Source organism: Strix aluco, chromosome 11, assembly GCF_031877795.1.
Source record: "Strix aluco isolate bStrAlu1 chromosome 11, bStrAlu1.hap1, whole genome shotgun sequence".
Lineage (NCBI taxonomy): Eukaryota > Metazoa > Chordata > Aves > Strigiformes > Strigidae > Strix > Strix aluco.
In genome coordinates, this window is record NC_133941.1 from 24,207,582 (window position 1) to 24,227,554 (window position 19,973).

The 19,973-nt window shown below is 43.6% G+C and overlaps 1 protein-coding gene and 1 long non-coding RNA gene across 6 annotated transcripts in view; one reads left to right on the forward strand and one right to left on the reverse strand.

The window, feature by feature from the left end:
• Positions 1-7,965, reverse strand: part of FAM120A (family with sequence similarity 120 member A) — a 56,557-nt gene extending 48,592 nt beyond the window's left edge. For 2 of the 5 annotated variants that reach the window (XM_074836734.1, XM_074836732.1), the window contains exons 1-2: positions 7,066-7,965; positions 1,115-1,361 (exon numbers count right to left, since the gene is read on the reverse strand). In XM_074836734.1, the coding sequence (XP_074692835.1) occupies positions 1,115-1,361; positions 7,066-7,539 (721 nt within the window). In that variant the 5' untranslated portion in view covers positions 7,540-7,965. Of the gene's footprint in view, positions 1-1,114; positions 1,362-6,337; positions 6,480-7,065 lie in introns of those variants that run through there. The other 3 variants (XM_074836733.1, XM_074836731.1, XM_074836735.1) reach the window with 2 other exon arrangements.
• On the forward strand, positions 7,453-19,242 carry LOC141928464 (uncharacterized). Its single transcript, XR_012624769.1, has 4 exons — positions 7,453-7,540; positions 10,757-10,932; positions 11,147-11,232; positions 15,583-19,242. It is a non-coding gene; the product is annotated as an uncharacterized LOC141928464 (long non-coding RNA).
• The last annotated feature ends 731 nt before the right edge of the window (positions 19,243-19,973 follow it).

Consider the following 19,973-nt stretch of genomic DNA (forward strand, 5'->3'; position numbering starts at 1 on the left):
CAAATACTTGTGGCTTTCTACTGTAAGATGTGTTGGTTCTTTCCTTTTTAACATGGAAGGTACCTGCCTGGACTAGAAACAATTTAATATTAAAGACTACTAAAATATTAGAATGCTAAAGCAATAATTCATAGCCTCTCTTATTCACAGCTTCCAAATGAGAAGTTTTATTCTTCTATCATGTACCCATACTAAAACACAAAGTCAGTGAGAAAATAAAAAGCCAGTTTTCTTAATTTGTTTGCTCAGTACAAGATCAAGAACTGCTCCATGCTTATTTACCCAAAAAGAAGTTAGAATGTTGTTCTAAATAGATCTTATTAATTGGAGTCAACTTTATTAGTAATTAATTCACTCTTCCATCTGAGAGAGTCTGACAGCTATTCTCTACCACTGCTGTGTTAAAATTGTCCAATTTAAGCAGAGGTTTGAAACGGAAGTCCTTCCTACCTATGCTCCTGAAAAATACTCCACCAGTTAGTATTAGAAGCAGAAGTGCTAAGAAACTATCCAAACAATGCTAATGGAATGGTAAGATGCTGGTTGGTTGTGCTTTTAGAAATGTGGAGTTTCACTCAGTCATATAGCGTAATATATTTCTGGTACAGCTGACGTGCTGTCGCATTTGTCCAATACTAATTTCTGAGGGGAAAAAAAATGCACTGCAATCCAAATATCTTCACTCCATATATGCTATTCTTAGGTAGAATACAAAACAGGACAGCAGTATGCCTTCCCAGTCTGGAAAGCATATTATTAAAAGTAGACCTCATATACTATATAAGACCCAAACTAGTAGAACTATAACTGCCCCAATTCCCCCCCCCACACCCATTGGGAATATTTTAGCCAGGCAGAGCTTTGCAGAATTCTTACTTTCTACTCTTGTTTCTAGACAGCCACAATTTGCATCGCTCGCAGGTCTCTACAAATTCGGCATGTCTGGCCTCATAAAAATGCATCCGGGCCCACCTCTAGTAGGAATGTCTGAAACAAAGGGATGTCTTTCCCTAGGTGCTTTGTCAAATTATACACAAATATTTTAAAACACTTAATACAGAACTGAAATCGTAAGTCTGACTAGCGCATCAAGTTCTTTTATTGCTTCACTTACCTAAAAGAGCAGCAAAAATAGGAAAGCGATTTGGATTCAGGTCCAGTTGCTTGGCAACTTCATGCATTAGGTATTGGCTTGTTGTGAGACTTTTCCCATTACGGCTCAGTTTTAGGGCATGGGCACTGAAATAGTAAGGGATGTTGCACAATGCATAATCGGAGTCATATGCAACCAAACCATGGAAACCTTTTTCTCTGCAGAAAGCAATTACTTCTTGATGATGATCCTCAATGCTCTGTGCAACCTATAGTGGAAGACAGAGTATAATTAGCTACAGTGTCAAACCACAGTACTGATTTATCACATGTATTACAATATTACAATCTGAAACTATATACATGCATCTGAAACACTTGCAGTACATTTAAAGTAATTTAAAAAATCCAATGACACAGCACATACAGGCAGGGTGTAAGGAGCACTCAGCAACACAATACAAAGTTCTGGAAGCCTACACACTGAAGTGGCATTATGTATTACTGAACTCGTCTGAAGGAACTGTTTATTAACAGAAAAGCTTAAACTTTAAACATATTACTATACCAATGTCTGTATTGACTCACAGGAAAAATCTTAAGGCTGTGGATACTTAAGCAGTTCAGCAAGCCAAGATGCCCCCTTAAACAGCAATCACATGATCACTTTTAAAAGTTTTGCAGCCCTGTTTTAAAAGAAACAAACATAACCCTAGATGAACAGAGGTAACTTTCTTGACTTTTCAAACGTCTGCCTTGCTGTGTTAAGCCAAATTTTTTCCTCTTTTCACTTTCAGCCTATTCATTTATGCACAGCTGCCTCTGATGGTGCAAATTGCTTCAAGTTTACAGCCCAAACTTCACCTCTCAACTCACGTTGCCTAGCAAAGCACATATTTTAGGCTATGGCAATCAGATGACTAGAACAGACATGTTGTGCAGGGGAGACATGGGCCAATTCCTAACACTGGAAATATGAAAGCAAGCCTTTCCTATCAAAAAGATTATACTAAAACAAAAAACTCCATGATGACAGGTTAGCACATACAGTCCTGCATTTCTACACACTGTCAGAAACCATTACAACTTCAGTTTGCATACAAGCCCACAAAAATAAAGTGAGCTGAGTGCTTCTGATGCCTAATACTTTTACTATCTACATACGTAAAAAACATTCAGCGATTCAGAAAACCCCACAGAAGTTGGGTGTTGGTATAACCTACCCCCACCAAGTATTCAGTTTTAACAACAACACAGATAGCAAGCTATCCCAAAATAGACTAGTACAAAACTATTAGCTTCAGTCTCCACAGTACGCATGAATAACTACAGCGTTAGTGCCAGTGATGCTATTTATTTCCTCTGCAGCCAAAGCCCTGCAAAACCTCTACACCTCTACAGCCCGCTCCAATAGTCCCACAGTCATCCACTTCTCAGCAAAGACTTTTTGTCCAACAGCAGGTTTACAGTGGCGCTTCCTTTTCTACTCATGCCTTACACTTTCTGAACCTGACATTGAATTACAGTCTTCCGGTGAGGTATGTAAAATTTTGCTTTTCCCATGTAGCTCCATGAGATGTTCCCTTTCATGCAAAACCCTGAGCAGCTCAACAGCCAGCACCTCACTCTTGAGATATCCCTGTGATCAGTAACCAGCTCACTAAGCACTCCTAATGCTACCACCTTACAGTCTTAAGAAAATGTTACTTCTTCAGAAATATGCTCGATGGACTGTATCGGAGTGGTTTTGAAATTTACTTCTGTTTGTGAGAAAAACAAGTCTATTCTTTTTTCTAATAATTATACTGTCACCTAGCATAACGTGTGCCTGCTGTACACAGAACTGGAAGAGCCTGTACACAACTTTGGAAAAATTTAAAAATATCAGATGTATACAGTTACTAACTCAAGGAGGGCACCTGAGGCTTCACCAGCCCCCCCCCCCCCCCCCAGTCTTTACTCGTTTTAAATTAGGGGGGTTTTTATTACATTTTAGATAGATTTAAATTAGGTACATATATCTAAAAATCAACACTTTTGCATGCATGACAACCACAGATCATCCATCAAAGACAAGGTAAGAATTAATTCTCTGTGCAGCACTAAGTGCGACGATAATAAAAGAGGAAACTCGGTGTGCGGCCTGCTCTGATCTCCTGTAAACTATTTCCTCTTGCTCTACAGCCTCCAGTTCCCTCCCTCCCCATTTTACAGCGCTGACACAGCAAGCTATGAGCATGAAACTGCAGTATATTTAGGTAATACTGGAACCCGGGTTCAAATAATTGAACTGTCACAGGGAAAAGACCGTATTTACCAGGGTACAGTTAACCCACAACATAAAACTAACAAGATGAGAGAGAAATAGCTTACAGCTCCCAGAAAAGCAGAGAGTCCGAAGATGCAACTATACCCAGGCAACATACACACTTCAAAATCAACCCAAGGAGAGGGGGGATGTGGGGGAGATCACAGCCAGAAGTTTGGAATCATTTTCAAGCCTAAATCTTGTGTAAACATTAATGATGCTGGATCAGAGAGAATCCTGTCCGAGTAAACAGGCACATGTATGTTTAGATACTGAGAACAAAACAAAGCCTCACCAAAATATTAAAAGATCTCCACTGCTTAAATACTTAAATTTTAGCAAACCTGCTTTGCAAAAAAGTTTAAGAATTATTCGCCCTTCCCCCAAACAGAAAAATACCAGGTCACAATTAAGCTAAAAACCCATTGGATATTTCTTATAACTTGGAGGAACCTGTTATTTTTACATCCTGCTGAAATCATCTCCAAGTGATTTATAATTGTTCTGGATGGAAGACATTACTCTTTTTCTCCCCTCTAATTACCAAAATAGATTAAATTCATAGCCAGTTCCTAGCTCTGCTCAGAAGCCTTCTGCTCAAGACTCAAATGTTTCTTGAAAATATGAAAATCAGTTTCATATTTAAAGTTAATCTGTATTCTCAAACCCAACTTCTCAAAACAAAGAGAGAAAACACTAGAATTTGGCAACTGTCTTACACATACGTAAATAAAAAAAATAATCACCCATACATGCAAATAAAAAACATTTGCTCTTTGCCCACCAGGAGGGTTGCTAGAAAGTGGGCATGAGGGAAAATGTGAATAAAACTGGAGTAAGGTTTATATGTAATAAAGCAGATTTAGAAAGATAATAAATTGTGTAAGAGAAGAAGAAAGGCAGAAAAGGAATGTGACTTAAGTTCAACAGTATCTTTGATGGGTATTATGTATGTTACCACTATAACCATGAAATATACTTCCTAACCTGAAAATGAATCAATTAAAAACAGAGCTGTACAAATGAAGCATCAAATGGGAATTGCCAATATCCTTCCCATCCGCAAGACAGCTGACCAGTTCAGAGACAGTGCACTTCAGACATGCACAGTGGTGGCTCAGTGATACCAACCATCCTACCAGCAACAAACTCTCCCCCCACACACTTGTATTTGGTGATGAGCACTTGCCAACTCCCAGTGCTAACCTAAAGCAGACAAATAACCACCCCTCAAATCTTCCCCATCAAAACTGTGGGGGTAGTGTTTGGTTTTTTTTCTTTTTTAGATAGAAAAGGAACTTGGTATGAAGTGTCCTCTCACACTGTTTCCAGAGATTAAGGCCTATTACTGAGAAACCATAAAGGAGCTAATGCTGCAGCTAAGCTTGAAAGTAAACAAAGTGCTACAGGTGACACTGTTAAATGTGGCAACTTTATTCGGATGTAATGTACTTCAACAGAAACGAACCAGGTCTGAGACAGGCTACATTTAAAAGACTAACAGCTAGTTCAACATGTCACATTACAAATATCAAATTCCTATCAATAACAAAACAGCTGTCTTCTCCTGCGTACCAGGCATTTCAATATTGCATTAAACAAAGTATCCTGTTTAACACATTAAAAGAAAAAAATTTCTTATTTTACCCCATTCATTTCTTTTACTAATGATCTCTAAGTCTCAATAACAAATTAAGGAAGATTTATACTGCACCCGCAACCAGTTCAAGGTAAATACTATCACTGCATGCTCCCTAAAACTTGTTGCTTAATGAATAAAAGTATTTCCTAGCTACCAAAAAAAAAAGTTCGAATGAGAGGATGTTTTTGCTACCATTCAAATTCCCACCACCATTCATATCCAAAACACGTACATGATTTTGCTTCTACGCTGACCAGGAAAACACATCACTACAGCAGGCACGGCCACAACCTCTTCACTTTAACCAAGCGCCAAACCCAAGACACCACGTTCTCGACGTGCCCTGCAAGAACGAGCTTTGCCTCCACTTCCAGTTCATTCCACACGTGCTTCGCCCGGTGCAGCGGCCCCGGCTGTGCTCGGCCCCGGCTGTGCTCAGCCCAGCTAGGCTGAGTGCAGACCGGGCCGCTGCAGGCTGGGCCTTTCCTGCTGGCCGGGCTGAACACCCGCCGCCTGCCCGGGGGAGCTTCCCAGCAGCCTGGCAGGCAGGGAGCTGAAGGGAATGCATTCCTCAAAGGACTGGTCTGGCCGAGTGAGCTAAGAGGGAGCAACAGCAACTCTCGCCCCATTGGCAGAACTAGAAAAAACTTCACCCAAAGTCACCTTCTGGGTGAGCTCCTTTGAGAGAGTCTTTACCCCAGGACTGCAACCCAGCCAGAATTCTTCTAATCTGGCAAAAGGGCAGTACAAACGCCAGATAACATTAAGCTGCTGCTAGTGATCAAGCATGCAACTCTAAAGGTTGCATAATATTTTTCTACACACAAAAGTAATTTACGATAATAAAGCCTACGAGCATGCACTTCACTCCCGCTGCACTTCCCTTCCTAGCGGGAAAGCAGGCCAGCAACTCTTAAAATTGCAGCTTCATCCCAGGGCTTGTTTTGCTAGCGTCTTGTGTTTCAATATACACAACCGCTCGGCTTAACAGAAACCATCGTAAATCACGAAGGCTGCACAGAGAGATGCGACACATTAATATTCTTCAGCCTTTGAAATCGTGGCCTCGGTATGGGTGCGAGATCACCACGGACCCCAGCTGCCGCCTGAAGCGTTGTCTATGTCATCAGAAAACTGAGGCTCCCCCTTAAAATAAGAACTTTAAGTAACTGTCAGATCCGTGCTCCTGACCCCACAAACTGGAAGCGTTTGTCGTTACGGAGTAAGGAATGAATTATCCCACACTTATCAAAAGCCCGTTAATAGATTTGGGCGATACCGAGCAAAACCCTCACCTTCACAAACAGAAAACTCGAACTCTGTATTTCGGAGCAGGCGATTTCACCTTCCGCACAAGTTTAAACACCTCGCCTCAGTGGGGAACTTGTTGCAGATCCACTGTGCGCGAGAACTAAACTGTTTTTTTTTTTCCTTTCGTCTTAATAATTAATTAGATCACGATGCTTTCGGCCAGCCGCTCGCACCTACGGTACCAAAGTCCCAGCTTCACCACCCTGCCGAGCGGAGGTGGGGGGGCGGGGGGAGGAGGGAGGCCTGGGCAAGAAGGGACATTTTGAGTCAACGGAGCGACGGCCCCGAAAGAACATGGAGGCAAAAACCTCCCTGCTGCTGGGCCTGGCTTCACAGCCAGGGGAATGCGGGAGGCCCTGGGCGCTGCCGGCCGCCCCATCGCCCCACACAGGCCAGAGGCGGCCAGCAGCGCCGTATAAATAGCAAAATCCCCCGGGGATTGAGGCCGCCGAAACTTGGGCCGCCCCCGCGGGCCTCGACGACATTTTGAGGCGCTGAGGGGAGAAGGAGGGTGCCCCCCCTCCCCTGCCGTCCCCTCCCCTGCCGGGCTGGGCACCAGCAAGGCCCCGGGCAGCCCCCGCTGCCATCTTAGAGCGGCGGCGCAGCTGGAGGGGAGCGGCGGGGGCGCGCGCGAGCAGCGGGGAGGGGGCGCTGGTGTCCCCGGGGGGGCTGGGGCGGCGCGGGCCGGGCGGGAGGCCCGTCTCCTCCTCACCTTGATGTGGAAGCGGATGAGGGCCAGGCGGATGCAGTGCGCCATGCAGACGGGCGGGAGGAACCAGACCTTGGGCGGCGGGGTGCCCTTGTTCTGGACGTGGCTGACGATCTGCTGCGCCGTCTGGCGCTCGTTGCCCTGGCGCTTCACCCACTCGTGGAGCCGGGCCTTCTCCAGGGCGCCGTTGAAGAAGACGAAGAGCTCGATGTTGCCGTTGAAGCAGGCCTTGGCCAGGGCCGCCAGGTAGCCCAGCATGTGGTTCCACTGCCCGCCGCTCACCCAGTCCGTGTAGAAGCCGCCGTAGAGCCGGTGCAGGCAGTTGTCGGCGTCGATGAGGAGGCGCAGCGGGGTCTGGGGGGGCCGCTGGCGGCCCCCACCCACGAGGCTGCCCCGCGCCAGCTTCTGCAGCTCGACGGGCACCACGGCGCTGGGGCAGTGCTTCTCGATGTAGTCCTGGAAACCCTGCACTCCCATGGTGAGGACCGGGCGGCGGCGGCGGGCGGGCGAGCGGGGGCCCGGCGGCGGCGGCAGCGGCGGCGGTGGCGGCGGGGTCTGGGCTCGGGCCGGGCGGCGCGGCGGCGGCTGTAGTTGCGGGTGGGCGGTGGGAGCGGTGGAGCCGGGTGGGAGCGCTGGCTGCCGTCGGTGGCCGTTCAGGGGGGAGTTGTATGGATTAGTGGGGGGCTCATGGCTGCTGCGGCCGCCATGTGCTGCTCTCACAGAGCCATGGCTCGGGGATCCGGGCTGCTGCCGCTGCGGCTCCGACTGCCGGGGGGAGGGGGAGCGGCACAGCGCGCAGGAAGCCAACCCGCCGCCGCCGCCGCCTGCGGCAGGGAGAGCGGAACAGGCGGGACTTGGCGGCGGCCGCCGCTGCCACTCACAGGCAGCGCGGGGCGCGCACACGGGCGCCGGGGGAGGGCGGGCGGGGAGCGAGCGCCGCGCCGCCGCCGGCCCGGTGCCCGCCGCCCTCACGGCCCCCCGCGCTGCCCTGCCCTGCCCTGCGGCACTGGGGCGGCGGGGCCCGCGCAGCCCGCCCGCCGCGGCGGTTGCATAACTCAGGCATGCGCGGGAGCGCGGGCGGAAGCGGGTGGCGGGGAAGGGGAGGGGGCTCGGGGGGCGGCGGGGGAGTGGCGGAGGGAGGCGAGCAGCCGCGCGGGGGGCGGCGAGAGCCCGCTCAGGGCAGGCCGGGCCGGCCCGGCCACAGCGCGGCGCGGCTGCCGCCCCTCGTCGCCCGCCATTTCGGCCCGCGGCCGCCGCGGCGGGCCGGGCCGCGCCACGCCACAAGTTGCCGGGCGGCGGCGTTCCCCTCAGCAGCGCGGCGCCGGCGGCCGGGGCGGGGCGGGGCAGCGCAGCGCGGCCGCCGCCATGGCTTCGCCGAGCCGGGGAAGCGGCGCCCCGGGGCACCTGTTGCCCCGCGGGGCGGGGGTCTGCGGCCGCCACGGACCCGCGGCGAGCAGCGGCCGCGCTGCCGTTTCGGCGGAAATACCGCGGAGCGGCTCGCCCCGGCCCGGAGCGCTGCAGGGCGGCCGGCCACGCCGCGCTCGGCCTCGGGCTGGCTGAGCGGCTCCGCTAGCTCACCGCTCCTTCCCCTCGACAGAAGCGGCGGTCATGGCCGTTATTTACACATAATAATTACAAACTATCCTCGCCTTGCCCGCAACTGGATATTTATTGCTGCCGCTAAAACTTCTAGATGATTTTGATGCCCTTTCCCCTTGAACAGATTTAAAGTGGCTGCTTGCACCTTGAGGCCTGCCATCCACAGGTTAGCTGAGCCCTTGCCGTGACGGGTAAATGAGCACAAATATAAACGACTGGGGAAAACCCCCGTTCTTTAATGCACAGGCAGTGAGGAATTATCTTTTTTCCGTTTCAACCAGATGAAATTAAAAGGCCGAGATTAGGACGGTGCCCAAGTTTCAGAAGTGGTGTGCAGGTTGTCACTGAAATAATAACATAGCATCTGAGTAGTTCTCTGCTATGCAGGTGGCAAGAAAGTGTCAAGCTGCACATGCTGTATGTTCGCATTAATACTTTATTAATCAGGAAAAAATGTGTTGTTAATGAGATTTCAGTCAGGCTGGATTGGCACCTACAGTAAATATTCCCACTGGGGAACAGCTATTTCTTAGGGAGTGGGTTGGTTTGCTCACAGGCAGTGCAGCGCTAACGCAGGGCTGCTCAGTGGATGTTTGTATCCAAGACTGGCTGATACAGCGTAAGGATGGTGAAATAAAGAATGGTGAAAAAGCTATGGAAATAGTGAGAAAGATATGTTTCTTCCTATAAATCTGTTTTTGTGATAATATGGGAGTGTGGTTTCCTAAGTAAATAGTGTGATCGCTTTCCAAACTACTTTTCCCTTAGACTTCCTAGATTTTCCTTTAAGAGTAGGCATGTTATGATAACATCAAAATAATAAAACACCGTAGAACACTTTGAAAGACATACAAAACATGGTAGCAGACCAACAGTGCTAACAGAAGGAAAGAGGATCAAGGAGAAAGAACTTAGGAATTCCAAATGTCCCAAAACACATCAAAATTTGGTCAAAAGAGTAAGTACCACCGTACATGAAGTGTCAGACATGCCTGCATGTATTCAGTGGTCTAACCAAACAGTACAAAGTTTGGTCAAAAACAGTCATTCTCTAATTAGTCTTAAGAAGTGAGCATTAGCTGATTCAAAAAGAATTCAATATTTGAGTCATTAATGGTCTCACAGCATATTTAGATTCAATAGTCTTAGGAATGTTAAATCACGTATAAACAAAATACCTCCTAAGTTTACTTGGGGTTTTTTTGTTTTGTTGTTGTTTAAGAAGGAAAACTAGTCGAAAGCATCCGCCACCAAAAGCCTGGCTGTTAAGGTCCTGACACTTCCCATGGAGTTAGGTAGACAAAGCAGAACTGGATGCTGCTGGGCTCATGTGTCCATCCACAAACATGACCCTCCCTCCCTCCCCCCCCAGAAGAAAAGAGAAGATAGAGGAATAACAGAAGGGGAAACAAAGTGCTTCAAGAAATTATTTGACACAAATAGCTGGTTTGCTGCATCTAAAACTTTAGCCAGACAAGAAGGCAACAGAAAAATGTCATTTATGGAAAGCAAAATTAGACTGGAAAACGGGTAGACTAAGATAGACTTAAATTAACCAATGGCATGAGGACAAACAAGGTGTTTTTTCATCAGCCAGCGGCAGAAAGCCTGCAGGAGTCATCGGGTTATCTGCATATAAGAAAAGAGTACAAGGGAGGAAAAGTCATTGAAGACCTTTCTTTCTCAGCACTGAGACACAATACATTTCACTGTTACCAGATGGTGGTGGTGTAAGGGAAGGGTTAATAAAGATTAATATTAAAGTCAGTGACTCACTATCCAACCTGAATAGAAGAGAATGAGGAGTGGCTCCCTAGAAGGAAGGAACTGAACAGTCATTAGGAAGAACTCCTAATGAATAACCATGTCAGGGCAAGAACATAGAGATGAATGTTATCATTTTAGTCTTGATTCCTCTGTTAATGAAACTTGGTCCCACTGTGAGATGAATATGGACGTGTGGGCTGTGGAATAGGCTATCCACGGTAACCTCGATAGGTACATTTGCCTGGGAATAATTGATACATATATTATCCATGGAAAATGGTTGTTTTACATTATTTCCCTTAATATGTCTCCTCCTTTCTCACTCCAGTGTCTCACTGTGGACCTGCTGCCCCAGAACTTCCCAGTTCTTGCTGCTGTGGGAGAAAAACTCCCAGCCCTCCTTACTGCTGGGTCTGTGAGTGGCCATGGGCTCATCCTGTGGGCAAGATACTTATCTGCATTGTTACTTCAGTGCTCAAAGTGAAATATGTCTCATTATTTTTGGTACTGAATTTAAATGCAGACATTTGCAAATAAACATCCAATAAATGTTAACATTCTACTGTTAGCTATGACTGTTAGCTGCCCTGTTTCCCTTCCCTGTCATCGGGAGCATTTGACTGTAGTAGGGGTAAATAGCACGCAGCAATAAAACTGAGCCTTGTTTCTTTCATGGGGTATTGCTTACATACCTACTTACCAAAAATTTCTCTTACAGAAGCTTGCAGAATCTTCATGCGATTTATATGAAACCAGCAAAGTTGTACTGGGACACTTCTCCAGGTTGACTTACCTTCATCCTCAGTATGTATGTTATCATCTCAAGCGATTTCCTCTTGGTTTTTTTTTTTAAGTTATAGGCATGTCTACCACTTAGTCTAAAATACTTGTGAAAAAGGTAGAAATTGAAGGAAAGTTACTTAGCTTTAAAAAAAAAAAAAATTGGGACAAAATTTGCCACTCATTGTAGTCTTCCTCTAATTTTGTATCATAGTACTTGCTACTAGGTGAGAATTCGCTTTCTTGTATCTTAGTTTGGTGCAATTAAACCATATACATTCACACAAAATTTATACAACTAAAAAGTTTCCATGATCAGGTATAGCCTTCCAAAATATCCACAAACACCATCTCGCTTTAGCATACAATAACTTTTTTCAAATGTCTATGATACCTATGATGGAACATTTTCCTCTTAGGACAAAAAAATACGCATATGGGAGACACCTAACTGAGTCATTTAAATGCTTATCAGTCTCTCCAGCACATCAGCTCTTAGAGGAGTTTCAGTCTGTTTATTGGGACTTCTTCCTTTTTCAGCTTTCTGCAAGACGTAAGATTGCAGAAACCCATAGGTGATTGGTCAGCTTAAATAAATTTATTGCTAACAGTTAAATTTTTTCTTAGTCTACAAGAAGGAATACTGTTCTTCCAGCAACAATCGGCTAATACCAGTTATCACGGTTTCTTTTGTAAAACTTCATCTTTGCAAAGAAGACTGCTGAAATTTTTAGTTTCAGCTGATCTGCTCTCACCCGTCAAGCATTCCTCCACTCTAACGTTTCACCTTAATTGAAAATTCACCTTCCACCGTAACTTCAGATTGTGAGAAACCAATCACACATCTGGTGAATACAACTTGCATCTTTTCGCTGATATCAAGCCTTTTCTGTTGGCTGTGTATATACCCGCTCTGTTTTGCTGCAGTGTAGAACTTCTGCAGGAGACTGGTGCTAGGGAGCAGAATATTCTTCTGCGCTTTCTCACTGGCCACTATGAACTTTGGTGATGGATTGCTTTGCAGCATCTTAATTTGCTTTTCAGTACATGTGGAATTTGTGCCTTTCTCAAGCTCTCCATCTCTATTGGCTTAAGCCTCTGGTTTAACTCTGAAGACTGTTAGCAAAGACTGTAAGGGATGCACGAGAAACTGCAGTCTGCTGATTTTTTGTTTTTTTCATTCTCCCTTACCACCTTTAATGTTTGTGAGAGTTGAGAGTAAATCCTACTTCTTCTTTGCCCATCTAAGACAGGGGTGCTATTCTGGCACTCAGGAAGTCTGCTCTCCTTGCGCTTGCCTCATGCAAATATGTGCCCAGGGGTGACCATACAGGAAGAAGTCTTGTCTTTTTTTTTCCTATTCTACTGGCATTTGCTTTTTTATTTACCTTAACAGAATGTAGATTTATCCAAAGCATGTTCTTCCTCATTACATTTTTCACTCTTAGTCAAAAGCCATTTTGTGGTAAGCTTCTTTTTTTCATGCGTCCGCCTTTACTATCAAGACAAACTGCTGTTGATTCTTGATTAATTCTTCAGAGATTTTCTCACATTTCCGGCCCTTCGTTAACTGCAGTAAGTTATTTAAGAACTGTCAGTCTTTCCCAAAATTGCTAAATCCTCCTGAGTTCTTGCATATTCAGAGTGTTTTCTGTACGTTGTCCCTGATAGCTTCCCATTGGCTGATCCAGATGGCTGACACCAGGGCAGAAGCCCAGCAAAGACACCAGTGGTGAAACAAACACTTTTTTTCAGTGTCTTCATATTATTTGTGAATTTCACTTGGCATCTTAATTTTGCTGTGAGCTCCATGTAATATTTTCTCCTGATATAGTTGTTGGCCTGTGTTTTGGTGTATTGTCTCTCATCCAGCAGACAGACTATTATTTTAGTATCATTAAAATTACCTATGCAAAACACTAGCAAACGGCTCCCCTGGAGCGCCTGTTCTAAGGGTTGTGGCTATGACAAACCCCGCAGCACATTTTCAAGTACCTGGTCTCTTGTTCTTCCTGAGACAATATCTATTTTGTGTGTTTGAAAAAAGCAGATGTAGGAAGTGTATTGTATTTGAATGAGCTGGGCAACAATTTACGTTTCTTGTGTAGAATGGTGAATGCAGAGAGAGGGAGTGACGACGTAACACCACAAAAACAGGATCATGAGGAGCTGTGTTATCTTCCTGGGAGGGTATTACAAGACTGCTTCTTGGCAACCACTTTTGAGTTGCACTTTTTTCTATTTTCTTGGGCCAGTTGACCCGTTAATATCCTCTTTGCATCTATTTTTTTCCTCTTTCCCAAAAGCATCTGCTGCTTTCCAAATAATTTCTTTAAGCCATTCAAATACTAGTAAAACACACCATGCCAACACTGAAATCTTTTGTAGATGGGACATATCTGAAAACATGCCACTTGCTACGTGAATGGCACAGGAAGAGAAAAGAACTTCTCCCAAAGCCTGCTGTGAAGCCCACATTAAGCACTACGTAGTCCAAGGACCAATCTGAAGAAAAGATGATTAAAAAGCCATCATACTTTAGTAGAGCCACTGCCTCACTGAAACGCAAAATTTTTGATGGTACGTAGAGGCTAGCCTCTTAGGAGCTATGCCCTGTAAATGACAATATTGCTCCAGCAAACTTTTAGGGCAAGAAAGTGACTGGCAGCAAGTCCTCTGAGTGTATGGGAAAAGCAGCCTCGCAGAGGAGGGGGCAAGTGACGCCGTCTGAAAGAATTCCTCCTTTCAGAGAACAAGCAGTGCTTTCACAGCAGTGGATACTTAGCTGTGGCACACAGTATACAGATTACATCAGGTCCATTCGCTGCCTTTAATTATTTTTGAAAAACAAAAGCGTGAAAATTTTCCGTTTTAAATTTGAATTTTCAAGAGTAAAAGCATAAATAATAAAGGCATTATGAAGCAGGCAACAGGAGCTGGTGGAGAGCAATAGCACTGGTTCTTCGAAAACCTGGAACAGTAGCATGCTGTTCCCTTGGTATTAATGAATAGTTGTGTGAGACATACAAAAAGCCAGTATTTAAAGTATATTCTACAGTGCTTTTTGCAGGAGCATCAATAGTATTACAAACAGATACTAATACCAGCTAGATACTACAACAAATACGATGCATTTGTAAGTGGTATCATCAGAAGAACACATAGGAGCTAAAAATATATATTGTGGCCATTTCAGAAGAGCAGCTATTTACACTTCTAACACTTTAAAAACATGTCATTTTTTGTTGGCATTTATGCAATTAACACAAGTATCTAAAGCATGTAAGTGACAGATTTAGCTACCTAAATGTGGGATATGGATGCCAGATTTGGGAACATCATCCAAGCCAGACCTTCACTTTCAGTCTGCTACAGTAACTAAATTCTTCATCTTACCCAGACACATGCCAGCATGGTCTACCAGTGCGTCATCCATAGATGTAGATAGTTCAGTTATTTGTCGTACCACATACTGTCCTTTTTTCATCCCTACGACTCTTGCTGCACAAGGCTGTGCTCTAAAAGTCATGGGAAAAAAAAAAAGAGAAAAAAAAAGAAAAATCGAATTGGTTTGAATTGCAAAGTATAAAGTTATGGGGCTGTGCCTGCTTGAATCTGCACACAGGCTGAAACGAGCTCTACAAAATCCAGGCTTCAATGCAGCGGGCTGGACACAAGGGATACTTTGTGCCCTTGCCTTTCCAGTCACATAATGGCTCTCCATGTCTGTCCTGTGGGCACAGCCACCCCTCCTGGGACGAGGTGCTCCTTGAGCTGATGCAGTTAGAGAAGAGCAGAAGCAGACACAATCCTTCTGTTGTCCAGATCTGGCCCACAAGCCACCAATTAGACTGTTCTGAACTACAGCACTCAGTTCAAAGGGCTTCTAATTGTATTTTAACTGATCATTTCAGAAACATCCAGATCACTAATTACTAGTAGTCTATATGGTGCTTTAAGCGGGCAAAGCACTGTAGAAACCTGAAGTCACACTGTTAATGTTCTCAATGGCTACAACACCCTCCCACGTATCAAAAGCATTGTCTCTTGTTCACAGGCCCAAACCTCTGCCCTGGCTGCTCACATCTGTGGTCCAGCTGCCCAGCTGCAGCAGATGTTTTTGCAGCATCCTGGAAATAAGTAACAAGGAGCAGTGATTCAAAATTACTTATATTCATTAACCAATATTCTACCAATATTAATAAAATATACTAGTAATAAATGTTGACTAAAATTTGTATGACATCCCCGCTTCAGAATAGTTTACCTTAAATACTAGATCGAACTGAATCTCTGACAAAGCATGCTCAGGGTGTTTAAATAAGCTCACCAGAAATGCAAATACTAACAAGCTGTTTGCTTGCCTGTTAGTAGCAGGCGTTATTTCTTTCCTCGTCGTTGCAGTCACACAGGAGGAGCAGTGGCGTGGTGGAGAGCCCGGCCGGTCTGTGGAGCACACAGTGCTGGAGCTGTGCTTGTGCCGTGAGTCCCAGGGCTTTTGGTTTCCAAGGCTGGCAAGTTGGTACTCGCCAGAAACATTAAATTCCTTTCCGAATGTTTACTTTTATTTTGTACAAGATGCCCATAGTCTGTTGAGGAATCCATTCTCCAGAAAAAATATTTAGAGCGCAAGTCACAGTTTTCTCCTTCAGAAATTCAGCCAAAACACACCGAATCTGCTGATCGCTGACAACACAGTGGTGGTCAAGATGTTTATACATAAAACAGTATATCAGTGAGAGTAAAGCACACGTCTTGCTGATGTAATAGATACCTAGTAATGAAATGAAAAAGCTGTCTAAGCCCTTGTCTAAAATACGTGCTTTTACGAGAATATAGGTTAACTGCAGTACAGTGGATTTTAAATGCCAAATCTAAGCAATTAAATTTTGAAGAGACTTTTACTGGTGCAGGAAAAAAAGGAGGTTTGTTTTCTCATTGGAAAATAAAATGCATGTAAACAGATACTAACACTGATTTTTTTTAGTGAAGATTTATGTGAGATTAATCCCTTTACAGTCCTAGAGTGTATTAGGTTTCACTAATCTAACCTCAATTTTATGTGAGATTGCAGGCACAGGACGAGAGCAAGGAGCTAGCTCTGCTCTGTGACCAGGCACACGGCAAAGAGAGTGAGATCATCTATGTACACTTTACACCTGAAGCCAGCGATTTTGTGCCTGTAGTTGCATGAGCACCTGTTTGTGTGAGCAAGCCCCTGAAACTGCTTTAAAGGAGGCATTTGTTTATGCAGATAAGGTGGATGGTTACAAAATGAGATTTGCACATGGGAAGAATTTTGCATGCAATTTTCGAGATGCTTTTTTGCAGCCATTTGACCTGGGAGTTTTGCTTTCCACGTAAATGATCTGTCTCGCTTGCTTGGGTAATGCTTTAAGCATGTTATTTGTGTGCCTCTCCTTTTTCTTAAGTCTGTGCAGCGGTGCTGTCTTTGGAAATGAAAATCTTGAAAAATTCTTGCACTTTGTTACTAAGTGCTGTTTTTTTCCTTTTGCAACGTTGATCGTGTTTGAAACTGAGTAGATCCAAGGGCAAGTAATTCCTCCCTTTTCTGTTTCAGGAAACACTTGGCTTAACTGCCTGTATGCTCTTACAAATCTCACAGCTTGTACAGAATAGCAGACCTGAGCTGATGCCAGATAAGTGCTGGTCTGGTAAGAGGTAACATTTAAACTTATGTATTCCCATATTTTTTAATTAAAGATTATTCACATTTGGTTTTCATTCTTTTCAGAAAGGTCTGAGATATTGGTGTGCTAAGGTTTTTTTGCCTGATTTACACAGATTACTTTCTCATCTTCATTTATTTTTTTAAAGATATATCACTTGAAATTTACCCTGTGACTTTCTTGCCTTTAATGTGAGTCAGGAAAGCATTTAAAATTTAGAGAATGAAATATTTTTGAATAATGGCAACTCTTTTGCAAGAGATGAAAAGAGTTAAAAAAACAGCAAGCTTGTCACTTGATGACAGAAAACCTTACTTCTGAAAGTCAGACAAACATGCAGCCTGGCCCACGTTCAATGTCTTGACTGCCATAAAACTAGAAACATTAATTAGCATAAAATCATAGTCTAGTTCTGAAAAAGAAAAAAAAAAAAGGTAAATATTACATAGTTCTCAGTAATGAGAGCATTCTTATTTTCCAGAAGATGTCAGTTTAATTCTCCAGACACTCTCAGTATATAGAGCAACTTTTGATCTCCCCCCTACATAATACAGCACGGGAGAATGTCTCTTTAAATTCATTTATAAAATAATTCAGGACTGTGGGTGTCTTTGATCTGTTCCTCTCTGCTAAAGTACAGAAGAGAAGAACATGTCGCTTAGCAACCCTGCGCCGGAATTGGGGGGAGGCGGGTAGGGATGGATGGTCCAAAGTCACAAAAGGGAAGGATTAATCCCTGTCAGAAAACTAAACTTCTGACAATGCTTCTCTAAAATGAAGCAAGCAAATAAACAAACACGGGTGTTTGCAGAATTAGGTAGTTTCACTTTTTTCTTTCTTTTTTTTTTACCCCACTTCTGGTCTATTAATAGTAATCTTACAACCAAATCAGAAAATCAGGCACGGGATAGGCAACACAGGCTTAAATAGCTTCAGGACTGGGTTGCAGTCGAAGGGAATCTGAAGTTTTATTTTTAAACCAGTTAGGCATATTATAAATTGAATTAGTGTTGTCAAGACTAATCATAATTAATTTCATACCGCAATTTTCGTCTGAACACTTCAAATAAATTTCATGTGGCATCTCATCCTATTTTACAGTTGGCCAGCTTAAGTGTCACCAGACTGATTTATTTAGGGTCACTTAACTTGTCGTAAATAAAAATCTAGATTTCTCTAAACAGTTACCAGGCTGTGATTAGCTGGTAACTAGGTAACATCTTAGTAACTCTGAAAAAAATATCAGTTAGGAAAGTAACTTTGTACTGAAGTAGATGAGCAGCACTCAGACAACCTCTACCATTTCTGCAGCTGCAAGATGATAATGTCCCGCAGAGCAGTGGCAGGAATGGCCACCATCTCAAACCGCTCTTGCCATTTCCATTTCTGACCAGCACTGTCCTAGAGCAGCCCTAATTTACTTTTTTCTTTTGCATGAGAACTCAAACATCAAACCCTCCAGCCCTGCACAGCCAAGTTATGGAAGACTGTGGCAAAAAACTCTGCAAGAGGAAGAACGACAGAACTAGTTTAAATGTAGCTGACTTCAACGTGTTTTGCACAGATGAAAAATATCTCATACTTAAATAAATGTAAATTGTTATTCCTTGTCTTCTATTAATGATCATAAAGATTATTTAAAATCTTCTTAATTTTTGTGCCACTTCCATTTAGGATTATGTCCTAATTACCTATAACTTATTACTGAACATATCGCTGTACAGGTAAGAGAATCCCTAAATGCTAATGGTTCCTGTTTCTCTGAGAGTTCAATACAGGTAATTCTGTGCTCAAATTCTGTAGTAAAATTGCAGATTGCCTACCTCCATCCACAGGCTAGGAGCTTATCTAAACTGGCATCTGTTGCATATTCCAGCAATTACAAACATACTTGAAACTAGACATTATTGAACTCTGAAGTAATGCTTATTTTTATCTAGTAAGGGAAATGGTAAATGATAGCGTGGACCTCATTAAGATCTAAGAATAGTGTACTTAAGAACTTAATACATAAGTAGCAAAATAATTTTTTATTACACATGTATAGCAAAGACATAAAGAGTAGAATCCTGTCTCCAGTGAGATCAGTGGGAATTTTACTAGTTACTGCATGGGTGCCTGGATTTTACCCAGGGTTTCTGAGAGTGTGCTTTTTGTATTGGCAAATGCTTATGTAATGTGATTCTTTGGAGAAATTTAATTAAAGAGAAATGTGTAAAGCGCTTGGCATTATGCGGTCTAAGTTTGTTAATGTACAGTGTTTAGAATGAAGCCCAAATTAGAAGCCAATAATGCTAACTCAACTGTGAGTATTTCAATAAAAATTACTTTATGAAGAAACTTGTATAGACTCTCTGCATTTTTGTTTGTAACAAATATTTTCTATATGCTTTCATTTTTATGATCCAAACAAATTTAGACGCTTTATCTGAAATGTCACAAGCTGAAGCAAACCCCACTGACTTGACTTTATCTTTGCTCTCAATTACACCAGGATCAACAATTCTTTACTGTAACTTAATACTGAATAAGTATTTTTGCTGACTGCCGAAATCGAGTGGGAGGAGGAGTCCAGCAACAGTAGAACTCTTTTACTTGTGCTTGTGTTTACAGTACCAGTTCATATACTTAGTGGGTTTTATTTTAGGAAACAGAAATATGTAATATCCATGACGCTAAGATTATCTTGGTTGGAGATTCTTTTTGTTAGAAAAAGTTGTGATTCTGACATGTCTGGCTTCTCAAACAAGCAAGCAGACTTTGTGAGACTTGCTAGTTTTGAGGAATATATTTTGGACTACACTGACTTAAAAACACGTACAATTAACATAGCTTTCTGGTTATGGCATTCAGTTAGCAGATCAGGATGATACATGAAAAAAGCATGCAGATAAGGCATCGTTTGCCCAAACATGTCATCAGAAACTGACTTCCTAAAGGTATGTCTGAAGCTGGAGAATGAAAACACAGATGTGTGATGCTTTTCCGTTTCAGGGCAATCATTATAATATCACTATGATGCAGACTACCTTCATGACTTCTTAATCCCAGTACTGACAGAGGGAGAGTAATCTA